Genomic DNA, 15276 nt, shown 5'->3' on the forward strand with positions numbered 1-15276 from the left:
TCCCTCCTAATTAAGGGGGCAGGTCCCACCCATGGGCCTGTGGGAACGTGGTGGGTGACTCCAGCTCAGCCCAACACCCCAGATCCTTGCAAGCACAGCTGCCTGAGGTTCCTTCCACTGTTTGTAGTGCCTGGGGAATACAAGAGGCCATGTCTGGGGGAGGATGTAATGTCTTTTATTAGACCCAAATGATACCGTTGGGGGAAAAAACTGCTAAGCTGTCAGGCACACAATGCCTTCCTCAGGGCAGGAGCAGAGGCCATATAGGGCCATCAGGGAAATCCAGCTGGTCCATCCTTCAGGGATCATTGGCTGCTCCAGCTCCATAGCCTCATTATCCTGTTTGCCTTTACATTCTTCAGCAGCTCATCATCTTTCCAGCTTTCTCCTGACTCATCATAAACATTTGCTGCTCCTGCTGCCCACACGCTGCCGGCTCCAGAGCTGGCACTCGAGGAAGCAGCAAGGATTCCCTGACTGCACATCTGAAGTTCAGCCATGTCCCTGTCCAGTAGATTGCAGGGAACAGCTCCACTGCAACAGAAATGGGGTTAAGGCAGACAGGTCAGATCCACACTGATCCTAGTTTTCAAGTCATTCATCCTTCAGTACCAACACACTTCCTCAGCCCTCTGGTTCTCCAGAGTTCCTTGGTTACTAACTGCAAAAAACCTTTAATTTTTTAAAGAACCCTTATATTTCAGCAGGGGGGGCTTTTCCTCTTTCAATCCAAGCAGAGAAGTTTGAGGCTGGTGCTCTTTGAAACAGTCCCATAGAGACTCCAGCTGTTCTGCCATGGCATCCCTTGAGCATCACACTTTCCAGAATTCCTGCAGGAACATAATCCCTCAGGTACAATAAATGTTCATCTTGGAATTTAGCTCTCTGAGGACTTTCTCCCTCTGTTACCTCCCCCAGTTTAGGAGTAAAACAGCAATTGTTTCATGTTCTTTGGCAAGGATGAGATGGCACCTCTAACCATCCCCTCAGCTGGAGTCTGACACCTCAAGTTTGAGCTCCTTCTCTTCTCCACCCAAAAATCTGAATAAAAGTCCACACTCTAAGAATACTTCTCCAGTAGTATCTAAATTCAGAGGAAATGAAAGCAAGTGCTTGCCATAACCCCCAAAAAAGAAAGTTTGTCCTACCTGGACACATTAATTCTAAGTTTTCCTTTTTTTCCTCTGTTCTGAACAGCACAACAGCAGCAAGCAGCCCTGCTCACGTGTGTACCAGCAAGATACAAAGGTAAGAAATCAGAGCACAATACCAAGGTAAGAAATAATTATTAAATTTTTAATCTAAATGTGACTTCACAACACTGGCAGTTTTGTTCTCCAGCACATTTGAGCACTTGGGCTATATTTAACTCTGCTTGCTGCCCAGACTGGCCAGAGATGCTGATGTCTCTGTAGCCAAGAGACCTGTACTGGCAGGGGCTGGGGCAGCAGCTCACAGCATGTCATTTGTCAGTTAAATGGTTCCCCAAATAGAAGGGCTTCAGTTATAAAACAGCAAGAAGGTTTAACGCTCTAATGTACACAGAGAACTACTTTAAAGCATGAGCAAAATTTATATTGTTCATCTAAACATCATGAGAAAGGTCTGACCCGCACTGTGCTGGCTTGCAGGAGCCTCACATTATTTAACACAATTCAAGCTTAATACAGATTAAAAGGCTCAAAAACCAGACACTTGAAAATAACACTTAGTGTACAAAGACAAGGCAGCTCTGCCAGATGCACACATCTGTACAGTCAGCCTTTACCAAAAACTCTTCTGCAGGAAAGGGCCTCAGCCCACTAGCCAGAGAAAGCGATCATATTAGGAAACTTTATTTAGTGAGGTGGGATGCCATGGGCTCAAGTGGAGTTAAAACTATTCAGTACAAAGGAACCAAGGGTAGGAGTTCAGGCAGAGTCACGGAAAAACAACTGTTCCCTCTCTCCTACCAAGGGAGTAGAGAGGGATGGGATCTCCCTCCTAATATCACGTGGGTGCTCATCAGCACCGGAATCTATCTGAGAAGTTGGGAGACTTTGGCAAAGTCAGTAACTGATCACTGGGCTTCACTTCTACGCCGCGGTATTTGCGTATTGGGTTTGCCTTGTGAACCTGTAAAAAAATAAATATAATCAAGGACACAATGAAGCAAATGGTTGCAGTTATGATGAAGCTAAAACTTGCAGGTGAGCCAGGGGTGGGATGAAGGCAGGTGTCTGAGACCAACACACTGCCCCAGGCATTGGAGATAGGCACTGGGAACACACACAGCACACATTGAGGTTGTGGGTTTTACAAAGATCATTCTGCTCTGATAGCTACACATGTACAGCTCCAAAACTCAGCCACTCAGCAGAGCTGCCTTCTTTGTTCGGGTCATTTTGTAGGGTTTGGTTTTTGTTTTTAAAGCAGTTTTAAAGTTAATGAGGAATTAGCTTGCAACAGGGAACCTTGAAAAGACAATCTTAATGTAGCTCAGCAGTGACATGAGCTCCTTGAAGATATTCCCACATTCCTTTGGGTTGCTTTACAGCCCTTGCTCAGAAGCAGCTCACTTACCATTTCTTGCCTTAGCTTAGCAACTTCTTCCTTTTCACGCTCCTCTTGTTCCTGCCTGATCTGCTCCTGATACCTCTCCCTTACGGCTTCTGCGTCTGCCAATCGCTTTTCAAATTCTTGCCGTTCTTTTGCTCTTCTTTCCGTCGCCAGCTCAAAGCTTTCAGGAACTACAGAACCAGAAAGGCTCTCTAAGTTAGAAACAGAGGAGACAACATTGGTTCAAAGACAGCCAGGTAAAGCAGAGAGGTACTAGTGTCAGCAGAAGCCTCCCTTTGGAGAGCTTCCCCTTGGCAAGGGTGGTTAGGAGATACCTCCAGGCTTCAGGAAAAGACAAAACCTTGCTCCCAGACGTGAGCAGTGTTAATGCAGACGTCACCCCGCCACGGGTGTTCTCATGGGAGGGAGCAAGCACACAATTGTTAGTACAAACAACTTTTTGGTTGGTTTTATGTCCTACAAAGCTCAGTCTACCCAAGCAGTAGATGCCTTCATCTCATTAAAAATGGGAGGAAAAGAGTGACAGCTCTGCAGAAATGCCAGCTGTCTCTGCAGGGAGCTCCTCACATTCTCTGTACCCTTATCCTGAGCTGGCAGACATCAATCATCTGCCAATTGCAGCAGAGCTGCTAAATACAGCTGCCATGCTGGAGCAGGATGGGGGGGGAGAGGAAACCCGCCCGCTCCCAGGGGACACAAGCTGTTAGGCAATTAGTTGATTAAATGCAAGGCACTATTGGCTGTGCTGATGAAGAAGAGGCAACAGCCAGAAAAAACACCACTTAATTGCATCAGTTCTGAGCTACTCGCCAAGCCCATGTAGCAAGTACTTGTAACTCCACCTGCTAGTAGTTTATTTTCCTTTTTGGGCACGAATGGCTCCTGGTACACCACTGTGTTGGGACGAGCTTTAAAACATGCTGCCTCTTTCTGCTTTTTCAAGTCTTCTTCGAGCTGCAGGTGAAGAAAGCACATCAATGCCGGGCATAAAGAGACCATCACCCCCTGACACAGACTGCAGTGCTCCCAACACTGAAAGAGCCAGGTTGACTTAGTCAAATAATTTCCATAGAAAATCATATTAAAGCCAGAAAGATATGTCACTTGTTGCCTGACAGTTACTTTGCCAAAAATAACTTGAAGAAAGTTTCAGGTGTCCACTGCAGACTTCACACGAGAAAAGCAGTATATTATTTATGTGTCAATAAATCCCCAAGCAGAGAGACGGTCAGCAAAGGGATCCAGATGCACAGAGTTGCTGCTTAGAAGTCACCCCACAGCTGTTCATGCAGTTGTGGTAAATCCAGTGATTTACCATAAAGTGAGAAAAATAAATAACCCCAATCCACCAATCTTTAATCCACAGCTCAACTCTTGTGCCAAGGACAGAATAATTCATTGCTCAAACTCAGCTCCTGATTCAACTCAAGCAGGACACTTTCCAGAGTTGACCACAACTCCATCAGCTGCTTTAAGTCCAGTCTCTTCCATTATGCTTTTTATCCTACCTGATGTTTCCAGCTCTCAAGCTTGGCAGCTCCCCGTTCATCCACCTGCAGATGGAATGGTTCAGGCTGGGTTGGGGCTTTGACCTTCTTTTCTGGCAGTTTAACTTGGTCAAAGTAAGGCAGAGGCTGTGCTTTGAACTTCGGCACCTGAAACAAACAACTTGAAATATTTCTCATCCTTTCCTTGGATGTTTAACAGACAACAGCAAGAGGCAGATCCTGCCACACTCCTTTTACTGAAGGAGTGGAATCCAAGGCAGCTTTAGTTCTTACCTCTTCCTTCTGAAATTCTTCTATTTTTTTCTCTTTTTGTATTTGCCGCTCTTTGTCCCGGGCATCAAAAGAGAAGGGGCAAACTTCCACGTGCCTCTGCTCTGGCATTTTGGGTTTGAAGGGCACTCCATAATGTGGCATAGGGTTAGCTTTGATCACAGGCACCACCTCCTTTTCCTAAAGGGATATTAGTGTTAGGATCTGATTTTTTATTTTTGTAGAGACCACAACTCCTGCCAAACAAAGCCATGAAGAGCTTTGAATGAATGTTCCCCTTTAATAAGGGGAACAGCAGGGTCAAGCAAACACTGGACACTGCAAAAATTAGCAATCCAAGTGCCTATTTACTGGCAACCTGACCCACAGGCCAGTTCTTCCTCTTTCTAAACCACTCTCATTTCTAGTACTCATCCAAATTAGACTTTAATGTCCTCTTCACAAGAGGGAAAGGAAGAAGCACAGGACGCATTCAGAATCCTGCTCCCCACCTCGGGGAGAAGGGTCATGTGCAATATCTGCCCTCCATGACAGAATAGGGAAGGGCAATGTCCTGAGAATTCTAAGCAGTTCACTTTCCTCCTTCATAGCAGCAACACTTAAGAAACCCCCATCAGTGCCCTTGTGTTTAAATTTCACTTCATATGAGAATTCAGTTTCTGTAAAATGAGTAGCAATAACTCAAAACTGCTTGAAGAGAATGGCACAGACAAAGGTGACCAGTGGAGGAACTGCTCACAGGAGGGCAGAGGCTCCCCAGCCCAGAGCATCCCACTCACAGTCAAAAGCACCGTGGTAGGACCTGGGCCTGGCTCCAGCCTAGTCACAACCGTTACCTTTTCTTCCTGTCTGCCAGACACGCGGGTTCTGCTTTTCAAGGCGAAGGCTGGAGACTTGGGGACTGTACAAGGAAGTTCTTTCTTCTCCGGAACACCCTGTTCAGAAGAGCCAGTAAGGAGTTACCCAAGGCCGAGTGCCAGGAAAACATAACACAGAGCACAGGACATACCTGTTGCAGTTCTTACCTAATGGCAGACACTGTTTACTGCAGATTATCAAAATACATAATGCAACACAGCTACAGGCATTTTGAAGCTAATTGCCACCTCAGTCCTAATTCCCAGGTCTGGGTATTACTAAACTTCTTACCACAACATCCTCCAGGATTTTTGTGGGACACGGCCTGGAATGGAATTCGAAGCGCTCTTCCTCCTGCTGCTTCTTACTCTCACGCTCCTGAATCCTTTTTTCTGTTTCCAACTCAAAGCCGATGGGTTGTGTGACGTTCCTCACACGGGGTTTCTTGGGCAGGAGTGGCCCACCCTCAAAGATTTTGTAATTGAGTTCTCGCGCTTTGAATTTGTACCTATACAGCAGAGATGGAGGCAGTCACCAATACATTGTACATTACTGTGCAGCTCTAGTTAGCAACTCTTCCTTTGGTTTTGAAACAGCAAGATTAATAAGGAAAACATTATGAATTGCTTTCCTAAAAATACAAACCTTTGGCCACCAGGAGAGTTTTGAAGCACATGCAGGGTGTGTACTGCTATACCGGGTTTGCTTTACTTATCATAAGCTGTACTGAACTCAAGATCAGCTCTCCTAAGAGCACTTTCTTCAAAATGAATTGGCTACTTTTCACTTCCCTACAATCAGAGCCATAGAATTATGCAGAAGCTAAAGGAATATCAATGGTTTTACGCTACTCATTCTTTTACACAAAGAGGGTATTCCTGGAAAAGCGATATTTTGGTATCTGAAAGATATTTCCAGTGTGGTACATTCCTCTCTTGGAGGACTAGAGTAAACATTTACTTACTGTTGAATTCTCTCTACTTCCTCTGCTTCTAACTCTGCTGCAGTTTTGCAGGTGACAGGTCTCGAGCGCTGCTTTGTTCGGAGCACTGGTGTTTTGGCATGTGTGAGCTGAGGCTTCACAGACTTTCCCGAAACTTGGCCTGTAAATTCAAGTCAGAGACCAGCAGTTAATGGCAAGGCCTACAACAGACACAGACTGTTTGCTCAGAACAGTCAAAGCATCTTTGCTGTTTCTACCACCATCTCTGTGGACACAGGCAGGACCACTCACCTTCTTCCTCAGGTTTCCTGCTCCTCAAATGGTAACGAGAGGGTGTGCGTTTTTGGAATGCTTCTACCTGCTCAGCAAAGGACACGTATTCTGATGTGGTTTCGAGTTTTCTTTTGTTTCCCTGGGACAGGTTGAAAGGTTTGGGGACAGTGGGTCCCTTTGGCACTCGCATCTGGAGACAGAAAACCACAGTCAGTACGGCCACGGTCAAGAGGCTTCGACGACATTTCCTTTCCCCACTGACGCACAGTATATGCCCCTTCCCCTCACTGAAAAGAAGGTAACACTTTAACATTAAGCATAAGTGTTAATACTCTGAACACACACAAGTCATATTGGGAAACTGTTCAAAGCAGAAGATTAAAGCATGAAGTGGAATGACTGGAAGATCTGACATTAAAGAGCTCCTTTTTCCACAAGGTTTCTTTGGAGTCTTGTGGCAACGAGACACACGGCGAGTTCTCAGCTAGGCTTGCACAACAGCTGCCCCCTCTGTGGGTCACCAGCACAGGTGTTGCACAAGCAGCAAGGAGGTGATGTCAAGAATCAGTCAGCCAAGTGCTGGCAACACTCTGGCTCTCACCGGAGAAGGGGGATGCTTCCTGAGTTCTGCTGCAAAATCCAGCTCCTTGTACTCATTCCCAGGCTGGCTTTCCACATTCTGTTTAATCCTATTCTCTGTGCAGAAGTGGAAATCAATTGGCTTTGTTACTTGACCAACGGGTCTCTTCATGGGTTGTCCTAAAGAAAAAGAACACGTAAGAATTGGAAGCCTTTTGGAGTGGGGTGGAGGTGTAGGATTTGTGGGGATAAAAAAAAAGCATTTAATATCTAATAACTAGACAAATTTTTAGAAAACTCATCTTTAACCCTTCAAAACATGACAAAACCCAAACACTTTTTTCCAGGCAGTTTAGGGGTTGATCTACATTAAAAGCCTCCTAATATTTATCACAAAGTCTGGAATGTTTGTTTCCAGAGGTACTTGCACAGCTCTGTGCAGCACTCTCCAGCTGAGCCCAGTACAGCTTCAATCTGCAATCCAGGCAGAGCCCACCTGCTCCAGCAATAGCTGCTTTCAGAGACTCCTCATTCTTCTTCCGCAGCTCCATAACCTCCTGCTGCAACTGCTGCATCTTTTCAAGTTCCTGCTCCTCTGTACTCTTCAGCTTGTTAGAAGGTTTGGTCCTCCTGCAGAAGCACATTAAAGGCTGAGATATTCCTTCCTGCTTCCCTGGTTATTAGCATGTTAGTGCAAGGAACATGGTTATTTCCGACTTCACTGCAGGAGCATTCCTTGTTATAAAATCATACTCTTCAGAAGATCTGCTTGGATTTTTTTTCTCAAGAAATCTCACAGCTAGCTGCTATTCTGCAGAGCCATTTGCTGTGTGCATGCTCAATCCATCAGTGAGAACAACTTGTTCCTCAAAAGAAAAGCAAAAACTTTCCTATGCACAGGTTCAGCTGGTGAAGTACATTTCATCCTAATATTGTTGCCTCAACCTCGTGTTTACTAAATGTGATACCATCACATGCTAAGTTGAAGCTGGAAACACTCAGCCAGGACTGTCACCTAAATCAACCGTGATTAGCAGACAAGTCACAAGAAAGCCACGTACTTCAACATTGTTGGCGTGGAGGGCACGGGTGGTTTGCTTTTCTCTCTCTCTGGGGACAGGTCGGGATCCTGTGAGGGCTCTGCCTTTGTGGGTTCTTCCGTCTCCTCTCTGCTGCCAGAACTAAGAAAATGACTTGTTAGAGCAAACCACTCCAACTAACTGTGTTCTAAATGTAAGATCACCTGCAGTTCTCACCACCATGTATAACATCCCAACACCTGGTGAGGTCTAAGGTATGCCAGGCTGGCCTTACCTCACCATAGGCCCCAGGCACAGACTGTCCAGTTTTCCCTGGTATCTAAGGCTGCAGAAGGGAAGATGAATTACTGAGTTTTTGGAACTTTTCTAGAGGAAGGAGTACTGTACTGTGGTACAGCAGCGTTTCAAAGATCACACTTCAATTTCCTGACCTCAAGCTTATCACCATATGATACCTTAGTGGTTAAGCTAATTTGAGAAATATTTGAGCTGTGACTCTTTCATAACTTATGACTAACTGCCTGATGACTTCCTGATGGATAAGTTAAGACAAATTTAAAACTAACTGACTGACACTGAGTAAGGAGTAAGAAGCTGAAGAAACCCACGCTCATTTAATTCACATCTCTACTTCCAAACAGAGCAACTCCTTCAGCTCTTACAGCCATTTCTTGTTTATGAAACCAGTATCAGGAATCAGTTCCAGTCATCACCCCCTAACCTTTGTGTGAGAACCCTCTCAGCCAACTGGAAATCCTTTCCAAAGGAACAGTTGTATCCCCCTTCCCAGCCTCAAACAGGAGAACTTTGATGACGTACATTCTCATTTTCTTCAGGGGTGGAACCTCTTCCTTATTATCCAGGGCATTAGCAATTCTCTCTGCTTTGATTCTCCCTGGCTGCTTGTGCTGATGGGTTTTTCTTGGCTTTGCAGCCGGTCTCCTGCCCGCCCTAGAGTAGAACAGAAAACAGGGGTCAGCTTTCCCGCAGATCTGAGGAGACACACGACCTGGATAACACTTTTTATGTCAGTGCACCACCTAACTCCACCATTCCCACCGTGCAAATTGCATTTAAAACAACAATCCAAATGCAGCATGATTTATTAAAGTTTAGCAATCCATAAACTTAGTATTCTTGCATTCATATGAAGAACGAGTTCTGCCCAAGTCAGACAGATATAAACAAAGAAACTTTATAAGCCACCTCAGTTTCAGATATCCCCACATTCCAGAAGCTCCTGGTGCTACCAAGTCTCATTTGACAAGTATGTGAGACACTGCATTACATTTCCACCCTAGAGACTGTCCCTCCAGCTTAGCCAGCAGATCAGCTGTCCCAATACATGATCTCCATTCTGGAGAACTCCAGCCCCACAGGATGACCCAAGAACAGCTAGAACTGCAGATCCTGAGAGCAGAGACCTAGTTAATTACACCATCATCAATCATTTTGCAAACTGAACAAAAGAATTTCACCTTTGAGGGGCCTCTGCAGGGGCAGCAGCTCTCCAGGTCGCCAGGGACCCAACGATGTTCTGAGAGACCGTGTGGGTCTGTGCACCCTCTGCTTCACCATTGCTTTCACCTGAGAAGGGGGACAAGTGTCAGCTCATCCATATACACATATAAAGAACACCTCAAATTAAAACCATGTGAGACCTTGTAGACAACAGTTTATGAAGATGGTCCCACAAAAGCCAGACAGAGGCCTTTCCATTTTGCCAGTGAAAAGGAGGTAAAATTAAATTCCCTGCCCCCCATACTATGCCAGCTTACTCATTGCTACTCCTTGTGATGTGAAGACAGACAGAACATCAGGCTTTGTATAAGCAGGGCTGCTCTGTGATACCTTTGCCACATTTTCTGCAGGAGGGATATTCTCCATATTGGCTTTTTGGTCTGTAAGGAGAAAAAGAGAGATGTTCACTATACATACTATGTTAGGAATTTTTAACAATACATCAGAATATCATTAACAAAGTCACCTGTCAAGTTACAGACATTAAAGTTTAAATTAAAAAAAACACAAAACAACAAAAAACACCCCCAAAACCCCCATGCATGATGGATGATGCAGCTAAAAGCATGAATAACCAATTGGCACAGAAGCCACACCCAAACCAAGGATAACACTGAGACCTCATCCAATGAAAAAACAAATCAAGAAGTTGGAAGCAACTTACCAAACCAGGAGTCTGCGTTGTGTGCATCAGCATCATCCTCACTCAGAGTTGCAAAGTTGATGCAGGTGTTTGGGACATCAAAGGAATAGCGGGATTCTGATCTAGCCATCTTTGCTGTCACACTGTCCCCACGGGTCCTCTGCTTGCACCGCTACAGTTCTTTGGACAACAACAGGGTGTCAGTGGAATCATCCCCCACCTCTCTTCCTCCTCAGGGTTTCTAGGGAGAGGCACTGGGACAGCCTTTGGTACAACCACCCTTTCTTTCACTTCACACCTTTGGGCAGAATGCCTCTTGAGCAATGCAGGGGTTTATTCTACTGCTGATTGACAAAGCTAAGGAGATCTCACCACTGTTGACATTTGCAGGTTCAAAACTATCAGGAAGATGAAGTTTTGAGGGTTTTCTTTGTACCTGTAGGTGCTAGAATTGTATTTTTAAGACAAAGTAAAGTACAAGTCTTTTCCAGAGAGCAACTGATTTGCACTTCCTTCCCTCACCACTGCACAAAGAAGAGTTCTTACCCTTACAGGATTTACAAAACTGATGAGTTTCACTCCAGAGCACTGCAAAGCACAGCCTTTCTCCCTCTGAAGAGCTACAAACAAGAACTAATGACACAAAGGTGCTCTTCCAGAGAGTAAATTCATTTTCAAAGCAGGAAAATGGCTCTGTAGAGCATTGTTACTGGGCAAAAAGTCAGAAGGAAGGCAGTGTCAGGCCCTCCTGCATTCCACAGCACTAGCCCAAGGCTGGCCAGGCTATAAACAAACCGAGCACTGTGACCATGTCAAACAGTCCCTGCAGTTAATTAACGGAGCACTGACAGCAAGAGGAGTCCCTGTGTCAACAGGTGATATTAAACTCAACGGAACAGGAATAAAGCCAGCGACAAAGTTATAAACCCTGAAATTACATCAAAACCTTTTTGTAAAGGTGCTTTCGCGGTGCCTCGCACAGCTGCGAGGCAAAGCCCACGAGGATGTTGTAAAACCCTCCCCGAGGAAATCACCTGAACTTTGCTTTTATGAGCCCAAGCAACTCCAAAGCAGCATATTCCTAATCCACGCAGCCTCAGCCCTAAACCATCTGTCTAGGCAGACCACACATGGTTCAACCCAGGTGGTGTGTGCTCCATAAATAAGGAAATGCAGTGTTTAGGGGGTACCACGGCTGGTCCCAACCTGAGGATAGCTGCACTGAGAAACCTTCAGCTCCCCTGAGCAGAACTGTGATAGTCAAAGGGTAGAATGTCACTAAAGAAGCACCAGCTACACGGCTGTGAAGATGTCAAGGTAGGGCCCAAAGAAGGCAAACAGAAGAATCAGAGCCAAAACCAACTGTAACTGAGCTGGAGACATGGCTGGAATCGAATGCTTTCCTACTGCCCTTAATCAAGATAGAGTTTCTGTCAACACGTTCCACTTTTTTTAAAAATCAAATGCGTCATCTGCATTCTCCCCTCACCCTCCCCAGTCAGTTCACCAAGTCAGAGCTCTGGGCATCATGTTTCACAGCTACTTGTGCCCACTGCTACACTGCTGTGGTTCCCAGCTTTTTACTGTGTAAGGTCCTTATTCTCCCAGTGTCAGCACTCATCATCGACCTCATCGCTGACCCCTTCTCTCTTCCCTTCCCTTCATCCCAGACGGAAGAGAACAGTCAGGAAAAGAAAGGGATTGTATCAATGCCTCAGGTTCATACTCCAAGGTTTTTGAAATAGACAACAGGGAGGTAAAAGTTATTGTGACTCAACTCCAGAGGGTCCATTTCAGTCGGATGAAGTCATGGTATCCACTTTTCAAATCCCTAGGTATCCTCCAAGTCCTGCCCAGTACAGGATTGACAGTGAAGCAGCAGTTCACTGAAAGGCATCTCCCTCCTCCACCCACCGACTCAGCTCCCATCATTTATCGCTCCAATGTGCCACCACAAGGCTCCAGCAATCCCCACAGGCTCGGTTGGGCACAGCCCGACCCCCGCTGCCCACTCCCTGCAGGCATTTTAAGACACCTGGGCAGGATTCTGACACCACAACCACATTCATCTCAACCCAAAAATCTTTCTCTCTACTGTGGCACTCATCCACCTGAAGTGCGCTGAGGAAATTTCTTCTCATTAATAGGGCCATTCCCCTAATTAGCAGGCACTGTGTGCATTTCCCTGAGCGTGACTGCAGGCACACTGTAACCCTACACAGCTCCGGCGTGGATTTAAAGCCTGACCCTGCTCTCCCCCACATCCATCACCTCCTGTGTCGACATAGGTGTCCCCAGCCAGCTGGGGAACCCTCACCCCCGTTCTGCAGGATCAGCTTTCACCTGGTTCACGGAGCTGCTGGGGCAGGACAAGAGGATCTGCTCTTCTCACTTTCAAAACCACCTCAAATTCCTTTTATAAAACAACTACCTGATTAAAACCTTAATTTTCTTTCTAGGTCTGCTCTCTCACTGAGCTAAACGTGCCTCCAGAGCAGCAGAGCCATATCCACACAGAGGAATAGGCAGTGGGTTCCTCTGGATGTCAGGTTTCTTTTGAGTAACTACACTTTGGCACGTTCCAGAAGAGTGCCTTGGCATGGTTTAGATTAGTTAGCTTTGAAAAAGGATTAAGCTAAATTGGAACAAGCATTCCTATCCCAGAATAAGACTGATCCAACAGCAAGCACAGTAGGTATTTTGGAATAACTTCACACCTCACTCTAATCCAAATTAGCTTTAAAATACCGACACGATTCCATCACAGACATGACCAGTATCTTTTTCTCAATGTAGTTGTGAATTTTGTGCCAAAAGCAGGAATAGCAGACCCTGCCTGGACAAAGGACCTCCCAGCTGTGCAGGACATTGTGTCAGAGAAAGGATGCAGCATTCCAAGATGAGAAATCGAGGTCAGAAGCAGAGAGAACAAAGGAGTTTGAATTTGGGGGAGTAGCAATGGCCAGACACGCTATTGATAAGGACACAGACAACTAGTGATAGGACAAAATAAAAGAGGAGAAATTTAGATTGGATATTAGTGAGAAAGCCTTCCCTGTGAGGGTAGTGAGGCACAGATTGCCCAAAGAAGCTGTGGCTGCCTCATCCCTGCAAGTGTTCAAGGCCAGCTTGGACAGGGCTTGGAGCAACCTGTTCTAGTGGAAGGTGACCCTGCCCATGGCAGGGGGGTGGAACTCTAGTTCTAGCCTTAAGGTTCCTTCCAACCCAAATCAGTCTGGATTCTAAGGAGGGCACAGAGATATTGCACTGTGAGGTGGCAGGAAAGAGCATTAGATAAACCCCCAGTCACCTGGGGATGACACCTCATCACAACACACCAGTGGAGCTTCACAAGCTACAGATGTTACTTATGGCAAATCCCAACAGGATCAGAAAGCAGAAAGAAAATAAGAGCAGACACAAACAGGATATTCCAAATTATTTCAGCAGATAAGTGCAAAACCAGTCGATCCACATGCCTCAAAACCCAAGATGGGCAACCAGGAACAAGCAACAGAAGCTTCCCCAAGGCTGAGGCAGCTGCACAGCAACATGCTGAGGCAATTCCAGTGCCTTCTGCTGGGCTCCAACACCAGCTGCTGCTTCAACGCAGGACACTGCACTAACCAGGCAGCTTCTTTATTGTCCTTGAACCCTGAGCTTTCCATCCCTTTTTGAGGGATAATAACACATACAAAGCTCCCAGATGCTTTTCAGTGGTTAATGTGTAAATTGGATCACTAGAAAGGGCTGGAAATTGCCTCTCTGTAGCTACAGTCCCATCACCACAGCCTGGTAGGAACCACCCCACCCACCACCTGAACCACATCCATATGATGCCAGAACCCTTCAAAGGTCATCCTTCACCCTTGCTCTTCCCTGAGCAGGGTGAAGCAAACACTTCTAACACACTCTGGGTCTACAGCTTCTCCCTCCTCTCCAGTGCCCCCCACTCAAGTGTTCAGCTGTGCTTCTCTGTTGCACAGAATCAACACTGGCTTCACCATCCCGGGTACAGAACTGCGGCAACGCTGCTGTTCCGTCATGCAACGCCCAAATTAGGAGACAAACCCTTTATCTCTCCCCAGCTGAGAGAGGAGCCCGCAGGGAGCTCCGGGTACCACTCCGACCCACAGCAAAGGGAGGGGCGAGGTGTTGGCACAGCCTTCGCCGTACTAACGGCCCGGACCCGCCCTCACCCCCAAAAATAAACAGCCCTGGCAGCTCAAGCTCCCTAAATGAGATCCCACAAGTTTCAGAAGACGCGAAGACGGGGCCGTCTAAGAATAGCAGTTCAAGGAAAAGTAAATTATTTTTAGCCAGTATAACCTCACCTTATTGTTAGATTAAGTTGAAGGTCTCCTAGCTTAAAAAAAAAAGCACCGCACAAAAATAGCTCCCTTAATGCTTTTTCTGTTATTTGAGCCCGGCTTCGCCTGATTAGCTTCCCTTCTTTTCCTGTAAAGCACAATTTTGCCTGAGAAGAAGTAACAGAGTGAAATCGTGAAATACACCTTTCCATCAGATTTTGTGATATTTTTAAGGCCTCGGAACTTCACTTCCGAGGAACCCACCCAAGCCCAAGGCTTGTTCCAGCACCGCGATGCCACAGGGAGAGCGAGAACCCTCCGGCTCGGCCCCTTCGCTACAGCGGTTTCGGCCACGGGCTGAGCGGCCCGAGCCGCCTCCCACCTCCACTTACAGAGTCGCGCCTTCGGCCCCGTTACCGATACATGGGCTCGGGGCAGCGCCGCGTCCTCACAACTAGAGCAGATCTGGAGAAGAAGTGCCAAGACCGGAGTTGGGGGGGTGGGGGGAGGGAATTCGACTCAGGCCCCCTCACTCACCTCAACGCCGCCGCCCCGCGCGGCGCCGCCGTTAACGGATTTCAAACAGGGCCCGCCCGTCTGAACCCACCAATCAGCACCCGCGGTGCGCCCCCGCCGCGAGCCAATTTGCTGGACCCACCAGAGGACCCGGATGAGACAACCCGGGCTGCGGAGTTGGGCAGTGCCCGCAAAGGCCTATGGGAAATGTAGTGCTCATTCGAACTGAGACACCGAAGGACGGCGAGCTGCGAAC

General features: G+C 46.7%; 1 protein-coding gene across 10 annotated transcripts; it reads right to left on the reverse strand.

Moving 5' to 3' along the window:
* Window positions 1-1275: 1275 nt before the first annotated feature.
* Window positions 1276-15176, reverse strand: TPX2 (TPX2, microtubule nucleation factor). Of its 10 annotated transcripts, none has more exons than XM_027697139.1 (19): window positions 15042-15176; window positions 14529-14652; window positions 10216-10374; window positions 9809-9931; window positions 9509-9617; window positions 8850-8981; window positions 8305-8355; window positions 8052-8171; window positions 7487-7620; window positions 7013-7170; window positions 6430-6601; window positions 6160-6298; window positions 5487-5703; window positions 5174-5272; window positions 4341-4517; window positions 4068-4214; window positions 3402-3513; window positions 2563-2750; window positions 1276-2115 (listed from the first exon to the last, which is right to left on the reverse strand). In XM_027697139.1, exons 3-19 carry the CDS (start codon window positions 10322-10324, stop codon window positions 2005-2007), a joined length of 2298 nt encoding a protein of 765 aa, XP_027552940.1. In that variant the 5' UTR covers window positions 10325-10374; window positions 14529-14652; window positions 15042-15176; the 3' UTR covers window positions 1276-2004. The 10 variants fall into 10 exon arrangements, with proteins under 10 accessions (XP_027552940.1, XP_027552939.1, XP_027552942.1 ...); XM_027697138.1 differs by having other exon boundaries at window positions 14928-15080; XM_027697141.1 differs by having other exon boundaries at window positions 14529-14671; window positions 14928-15080.
* Window positions 15177-15276: the final 100 nt, after the last annotated feature.

This window comes from Neopelma chrysocephalum, unplaced genomic scaffold (assembly GCF_003984885.1).
Source record: "Neopelma chrysocephalum unplaced genomic scaffold, ASM398488v2 Primary Assembly neopelma1_119, whole genome shotgun sequence".
NCBI classification, from domain to species: Eukaryota; Metazoa; Chordata; class Aves; order Passeriformes; family Pipridae; genus Neopelma; species Neopelma chrysocephalum.